The sequence below is a fragment of the Leptodactylus fuscus genome, chromosome 9 (assembly GCF_031893055.1).
Source record: "Leptodactylus fuscus isolate aLepFus1 chromosome 9, aLepFus1.hap2, whole genome shotgun sequence".
NCBI classification, from domain to species: Eukaryota; Metazoa; Chordata; class Amphibia; order Anura; family Leptodactylidae; genus Leptodactylus; species Leptodactylus fuscus.
In genome coordinates this window covers 33145937-33154598 of record NC_134273.1, presented here as the reverse complement: position 1 = coordinate 33154598, position 8662 = coordinate 33145937, and the positions used below count along the sequence as shown (strand labels likewise).

At 33.9% G+C, this 8662-nt stretch overlaps 1 protein-coding gene across 1 annotated transcript; it reads left to right on the top strand.

Moving 5' to 3' along the window:
• Positions 1–365: 365 nt before the first annotated feature.
• Positions 366–6260, top strand: BARX1 (BARX homeobox 1). The gene is made up of 4 exons (XM_075287961.1): positions 366–796; positions 2681–2984; positions 5092–5176; positions 5580–6260. The coding sequence occupies exons 1-4, from the start codon at positions 595–597 to the stop codon at positions 5742–5744; spliced, it is 756 nt and encodes a 251-aa protein (XP_075144062.1). The 5' UTR covers positions 366–594; the 3' UTR covers positions 5745–6260.
• The last annotated feature ends 2402 nt before the right edge of the window (positions 6261–8662 follow it).

The window sequence follows — 8662 nt, the reverse complement described above, 5'->3', positions numbered from 1 at the left end:
ATGGAGTTTGGTGATTTAGTGTTCACTTCCCCAGGAGCTGCTCACATAGTCAGAGCTGGAGATTTATGGGCTGGATTGTGCACTGACACATTACCCAGATCAGATAATCGTCTTGTATGTCTGCTCTAAATGAAAAGTAAGAGTGAAATGTGGCTGCTAATGCCCTGCTGGGAGTGAGTGTTGTTGTATGCAGGGTGCAGGGTCTGCCTCTCACCATCATCCCCATAGTGTGGGAGGTCAGGGTGTTACTCTGCTGGATATCATAGGCTCCTGCTCTGCTCTGGGAGGGGACATGGAGCTCACTCTCACAAGTTTGGGAACTCTCAGGCTGCTGCACACTTTACCCAACACTAAGCAGAAACACCAGGACCTGCATCTTCTCCACAGACTCCACATCTGATCCAGGCTCCTCCAGCTTCACACAAGACACAGGCACCCCCTAAAGAGAAGACACAGGCACCCCCTAAGGAGAATGACAGCGACAAGTCTGCCCTATCTGGACTATCTGCTCTAGTAATAGCCAGGAATCTGCTCGGATCTAGAGAATATCCTGTCACTTATCTCATAGACCAAGCTGAGGAGGAGGAGGCAGCCATGCAGCACCCCCTGGATATTGGGGCTCACTACTTCCCTCATGAAACCTTTGCTGATCACAGGTCTCATCGATACCGGAGTTTCATGATAGAAGAGATTTTAACTGACCATCAGGACCCCAAAACTGCGCCTCCTACTGGGGAGCTGCTCAAATTTGGGGTACAGGCCTTACTGTCTACCAGACCTTACCACAACCACCTGGGTAGGTACCTCTATATACATATATACAGAGAAATACATAGATGACAGATACCTTCACTATGTACATGGTTTAGGCTACATTCATAGAATTGTATTATTATTATAATTATTATGATTGCTATTAATTAAATAATGCATTTAACTATTAGGTAACTATTAGGTAGGTCCCCAAAACCTTTTATAGCCCTGTATTCTCATAGTGAGATATTTACGCAAGTTGTTCTCATTCACACGTTTCAAACGCGTGCGTCTTTTTATAATAATAAATGAATAATGAATGAATTAAATTAATAATACGTTACAAAATTCTACATAAAAAAGGGTAAGTGACCCCCCCCCTTAGAGCACTCTAGACAGTTTCTATCCACAAGTCCATAAAACTTGTTATATAGACCGATAATAGATTTATATAATTGATATATGTGTGTGTGTGTGTGTGTGTATATATATATATATATATATATATATATATATATATATATATATATATATATATACATAATTAGATAGGTGGTGTGCATTTAAGTAAATAGAAATAAAGAAAAGATACATAAATAAATGAACACATGATGTGAGATTAATATACAGACAAATACATTGATATATCATATATTTCTTTCTATTTTTCTGTCAGTCTTTCTATTTACTGACTCTATAATATATATACATATATATATATATATATAATGTATATATATATATATATACATATATATTATTGTATATGTGCATATATATATATGTATATAAAATATTTAAAATTATTATTATATATTATTTTATACAAGTTATTGTATTAATAATGACACGACCATGTTATTAATAGTTACACTAATTTATTATGATAACCATCACTATCATCACACAACAGATATTCAAGCATATAATAATATTCTACGTAGTTATATATTTCTCTATTTCTATTTTTTAGTTGTTTCCGATTTCTTTTTACATATTAGGCCTAAATGTATCTATATTACATGCTACCTATAATAATATAATAGTAATAATGATCATTATGATAACTCCTGTATACAGATACACTGGCCAAGGCGCTGTTATGACGCTATAATATTTATATAGTTCTATATATGTTTTTATATATAGGATCTAACCTCATGTATGTAGACATGTTACAAAGCCGCCTGTCACATCTGAAGATCGAGGGAAATAGCTTTCACCTTATTATTGTGTGGATTGTATTTATTGTGATTGATATAAATTATATATAATACAACTGATATTTTGTAATTGTTAATTGTAGTTCTGGTTACTCATGGATGGATAGATAGACAACAGAAAGATAGATAAATAAATAGATAGATAGATAGATAGATAGATAGATAGATAAAAAAAAAGACAGATCGCTAGATAGATACTATAGAGATACATGGATAAATAGATACTATAGAGATAGATAGATAGATAGATGATAGATAGATAGATAGATAGATAGATAGATAGATAGATGGATATATACTATAGAGATAAATAGATTACAATAAAAAAATATTTTATTGAAACAATGTTCTACTTCTGCCATTCATTCACCTATTTCCCAATAAGGCCTCAGCAGATTTTGGCATTCCCTGTGCCCTTCTTACCTCTGCCGTTCTGCCTGTATTATATGGCACATACAAATCTTTAATACGTGTTAGGGGGAGGGGATTTATATTAACCCATTGTCAGCTAGACTTAATATTAATACCACAAGTTGTTATAATAATACCAATAATGTTTGTTGCTATGATGATTAAATAATAAAATAAGTCATATTAATATTCTAGTAATAATAGTGATGTTTGCTGGTTTGTGACTTCTATATGAGATCTAATAATAATGCCACCATATAATATCATATAATAATATCTTGTCTCTTCTGCAGCTCTACTGAAGGCAGAACAGGCCTCCATGTTCAAGTTCCCCCTGAGCCCCCTAAACTGCCCAGGACTGAGCTCCCCTATCAGCTCTGCCCTCCTGGCTGCCAGCCAAGGTCTCCAAGGAGGGTCGGGGTCTCCTCACCACCTGCCACTAGAACTGCACCTCAGGGGGAAATTGGAGGCAGGGGTCTCAGAGCAGGGCAGCAAGGCCAAGAAGGGCAGAAGAAGCCGGACAGTGTTCACAGAGCTGCAGCTGATGGGGCTGGAGAAGAGGTTCGAGAAGCAGAAATATCTCTCCACACCTGACAGGTAACCACTATCATCCTCATCCTCATCATATCACTGGTAGGAGATTGCTGGCTATGAGGGGATGGTATCCAATCTTAAAAGTATCTTGTCAGAACAAGACATACAATGTATTGTTCTCTGCTATCAGCCACTTGTATAGTCGCTGACTATAATGTCATCCAATCCAATACAGAAGACAAGTGTCTGCCCCATACTGGATTTCTATCATTCGTTCTGTCAATATTTCTTCTATAAGCTCTCCTGTAGTGGCCATGTAAATAATTCAGTATATGAGATCAGCTAAATATCCAAGATCTCAACATCCCCTACATCAGGCTGTACAGAGGTGAAATGTCAAATATTGGTATTATGTGTTATTAATAAGTCCATCAATATATACAGAAATATAATCGCAAAAAATGTAATTAAAACCAAAATAAAATAAACATATTCATATTAAGTCCATCACCTGATTTTATTCTACATCTCTGTGGCCTTTCTACATGTTCAGAAAATGTCTAAAAACGGAGGTCCCGAAAATACAACAGACTGGGCATGCTGGTACTTGTAGTGTCCGCTGATTTATCAAATATACAGTATAAAGGGTTAATAAATACATGTAAATATTGTACATGTAAATGTTTTACATTCATTTCCATTTATATTACAAATAATAATAATAATAATAATAATAATTTATAATATAATTATAAGGAGTCTTCCAAATAGTAGTTGAAAGATGAAACAAAATAAATAGCGACATAATAAAAAAAAAATGAATAAAATGACAATATACTGAGTAATATATCATTTTATTACACATTTTATTTCATGTTTTACACGTTACTCGGGGAGTATTTACATTAGATATGTAGAGAACATGAAATGTGCGACAATTCCATATGTCTAAATAAATCCATAATGGCAGCTTAACCCTTAGTTGTCCGTGTATCTCTGTAATCTCCAGAAGGAGAGTGTAATATTAGAAATGCTGGATCCCTCTCACGTCCTACATGGCAGGAAATATAGCGAATAACTGTATAGAGTATTACATTCTGTGCACAACTCCATTACATCCTCCTTAGTAATATAATAATAGCATATGTCCAGGAATATTGTGATTCTACAATAACACGATCAAAAATACCCCCGGATAGTGGCAGCATACAGGGGTGCAGGAAGGTTATATTACGGGTGAGGGTCTCATAGTAGAGATCTGGGAATCATTTCACTGTAAAGAGATTGTATATTGGCTGCTGCTCACCCCGGGGTTATAAGATATATACTTTATATATACATAGAGAGAGAGAGAGAGAGAGAGAGAGAGAGAGAGAGATGGAACTAGCGATATACTGTATATCTATAATCTATCTATCTATCTATCTATCTATCTATCTATCTATCTATCTATCTATCTACTGTCTCTCATATATATGTATGTCCATATCTAGCTAGCTAACTTCCCCATATCTATTTATATCGGTATCTATCTATCTATCTATCTATCTATCTATCTATCTATCTATATCAATTCTATCTAATATATATATATATATATATATATATATATATATATATATATATATATATTTATATTCCTCTATCTATCTATCTATCTATCCATCTATTATTTATATCTATTTCTCTATCTACCCCTATCTTTCTATTTATTATATCTATTTATTTATGTATATATTATTTATATCTGTCTATTTCTTTCTATCTATCATTTATGTCTATTTCTCTATCTATCTATCTATCTATCTATCTTATTTATATCTATTTCTCTATCTACCTCTATTTCTGTCTATCTATTAGTTATAAATATCTCGTTATCTAACTATCTATTTATTTATCTATATATTCATAAATATATATATATATACATACATATATTCATCTAACTATCTATCTATCTATCTATCTATTATTTATATCTATTTCTCTATCTACCTCTATCTGTCTATCTATTATATCTATTTATTTATCTATGTATATATTATTTATATCTGTATCTATCTATCTATCTATCTATCTATCTATCTATCTATCTATCTATTTATTTATCTATCTATGTCATTTATCTCTGTCATATTAAGACCACCATCTTGTCATCTCTCTTTCCCAGGATAGATCTGGCAGAATCTCTGGGTCTCAGTCAACTACAGGTGAAAACTTGGTATCAAAACCGTCGCATGAAATGGAAAAAAATAGTAAGTGATTAGTTTCCCTAATGTCTTTGCTATTCTGTATTCTGAGGGCTGTGGAAAATCTAAATTATTTTACATACAAATATTAAGTTACATAGAACTCTTGTGTATTTTGTATAAAATAAGTTGCTATGTGCATCATCATAATAATAATTATATATATATGTAAATGATATAAATATGATTCAATACAATATAGCAGACAATAAATCTGTATTCATCTGTACATTGCCCTACTATTAGCTGACAGATTTGACCTCCTAAACATTTGGGACTGGAATATTTTTGTCTGCTGAAAGCAAAATAGGAATACTCTCATTTACATAAGGAAGACTATAGCATCTGCAGTGGGTTTCTGTGCATATATCTACTATATTCCTCTAAAATACATCTGTTTGTACTTAAGGTTTTGCAAGGTGGGGGACTTGAATCCCCAACTAAACCCAAAGGTCGCCCTAAGAAAAATTCCATCCCGAGCTGCGAGCAACTTTCAGAGCAGGAGAGAGCAAAGGAGGCAGAAAAACAGATGGAGGAGCTGCACTCACCTTGTGAGGTCAACCAGGAGGAGTGAAGGACCCCATGGCGGTGCCGAGGAAATGAATGGAGGAGCGCACTGATCTGCCCTACAGAGAACATTGCCCTGGAGAACTTATTGATACTTACCTCCAGGGGAATAGGGGCACTTAAGATGGAGCATGTCACTAAGTGGTTTACTCAGAAGCACTGGGACTTACGGTATGTAAAGCAACACAAGACTTTTCCAAGAGGTGCACAGAAAAGTTCCAAGGAACAGAGACACTTACCTACTGTATGGTCCAGACCATACACTAAAGACTCAGAAGAAGGCCCTGCTGGCTGTATTATGGGATTTCAGGCCATAGCATAGCTATTATTTTGGCCCCCCATTGGTACAAAACCCCTTTAATTATTCTGATTCCAGAATGTGGATTTTTCTAATATATGGAAATAGGGATCTAAGCTACAGAGCCCAACATTGTCCTTTTGTTATCTCACCTGAAGAAACAGTAACACAAGCTGGTGGCACAAGGGTTAGTAGACTAATCTTCCTTGTCCTTTGTATTTAATATTATATTTGTATGTGTTGTGTTTCCAGTGTATATATGCTAAACTACACAAACATTTCTAACATTGTTCTGTATGAGTTTTGCCATGTTAAATTTTGTATTTTTATCTATTAAAATGTATAAATGGTTTTTCACACCAGGGCCTGCTTTCATGTATTACTCTACCTCTATGGACCCATTCTGGGGTCCTGCACACCATACAGACCATCATGTATAAGAACACAACATTAATAATAAGGCATGATTGATAATAGGACTGTGCGCATATGAGCCCTCCATAGTCATTGTGAATTCTTTCTTTCTACTTATTTATCTATCATCTACATGTGTCCATATATCCGTTACATTAACAGCTTTCTTTCTTTCTTTCTTTCTTTCTTTCTTTCTTTCTTTCTTTCTTTCTTTCTTTCTCTCTCTCTCTTTCTTTCTTTCTTTCTTTCTTTCTTTCTTTCTTTCTTTCTTTCTTTCCTTCCTTCCTTCCTTCCTTCCTTCCTTCCTTCTTTCTTTCTTTCTTTCTTTCTTTCTTTCTTTCTTTCTTTCTTTCTGTCTTTCTTTTCTTTAATTTAGCTAACATCTACCTTTGTCTATTATCTTTTATAATTAGCCAATTCATAAGTGTTTCCTTTTTTTTCCTCTTTATTATATCTGCTTATCTCATATCTATCTATCTATCTATCTATCTATCTATCTATCTATCTATCTATCTATCTATCTACCTGTCTGTCTATCTATCTATCTGTCTATCTGTCTATCAATCTAACTACCTATGTTTTGTTTAACTACTAAATGACTGATCTATATGTCTTTCTTTTTTTGTTCCTTGAATTTTTTTCTCTTTATACCTATTTCATCTATCTATCTATCTATCTATCTATCTATCTATCTATCTATCTATCTATCTATCATCTATTATCTATCTGTCTACTAATTTATCTAACATCTACATTTCTCCATAAATCTATTAAATTGACAGTTTTATAGGTCTTTCTTTTGTCTTTATCTCTTTTATTCTTTCTTTTTATGTCATTTATCTATCTATCTATCTATCTATCTATCTATCTATCTATCTATCTATTTGTTTATGTATCTATTTATTTATTCCTTTATATAACATTTACGTTTGTCTATAAATTTATTAAATTGACGATTTTATAGGTCTCTCTTTTGTCTTTCTTTCTTTCTTTCTTTCTTTCTTTCTTTCTTTCTTTCTTTCCTTCTTTCTTTCTTTCTTTCTTTCTTTCTTTTTTTATGTCACTTATTTATCTATGTATCTGCTCATTCATCTATCATCTACATTTATCTATGTATCTATTAAGTTGACAGTTTTGTAGGCCTTTCTTTTCTTCTTATATCTTACATTTTTTCTCTTTTTCTTCCTTAAACTGATATGTATTTGCACATATCTATATGTCCATCCTTATATTGTATAGCTTTTCACTAAGGGGCAATCTATGTATATAATTGCTACATTATTTATTTAAGATCTAATATTTCTCTGAGTCTGTTGGCGTATACGTATAGATATGTATGTGTGTATGTATATGTATCTATTTCCACAATGCTGCAGATCTCTGAGAATACAGGTGGTCTCACACAGTCGTATTGCCCTTTACCCCCTAATATACTTGATCCTGTCAATCAAGAATAAAATAACTGGGGTCTGCTGAAAGGACTCTCTTTATACGAGATGGGTCTTGTACTAGAACTGGTATAAAAGGAACTACATACTTAGAGGTAATTGTGCAGGTTCCTTTGCTGAGCCCCACAATCCACACAGTCACTACTGCATGTCCCTGAGCACAGTGTCTGGTAATGGGGAGTATCATTATGGCAAATTCTGACTTTGCTCTGGGGCAGGAAATGACTTCACAGCTTTGCATTTCTATTATTCCATATATTTTATACTGAGGAGGCTGCAAGGCTCAGTCTTATTGAATGACACAGATAAATACGGACCTGTTGTCCCTAGTAACCAGCCAAAATCCATTTTAATTTCCTGGAGCGTACTAGAAAATGAAGGTATTAAATATGAGCAACTGTTTCAATTTTAGCTACTGTACATATTACACCGTTGGTATTTTTTGGGCATTACAAGCTAATGAAAATGCAATTGTAGACATCAATATGGCAAATGCCTATGGGGCATGCTATGGAACCGAAAAGTGCCAGGACGCTTTTAGATATGACTAAAAAATTTAGGCCCCTTTAAGGGCGCAAACCAGAGTCTATAACTGTATTTTGGGGATATTTGGTCATTCAGAATTAAGCATTTTTCTAATGCAAAAAAACCCGAAAAATTACAGATTTGGATAAATAATGGTCCCCTATAATAACTAGGTACAGCATATCCTCATGAGCACTCATAGGGGCTCATTCTAATAACATACACAGGCAGCACAATGGT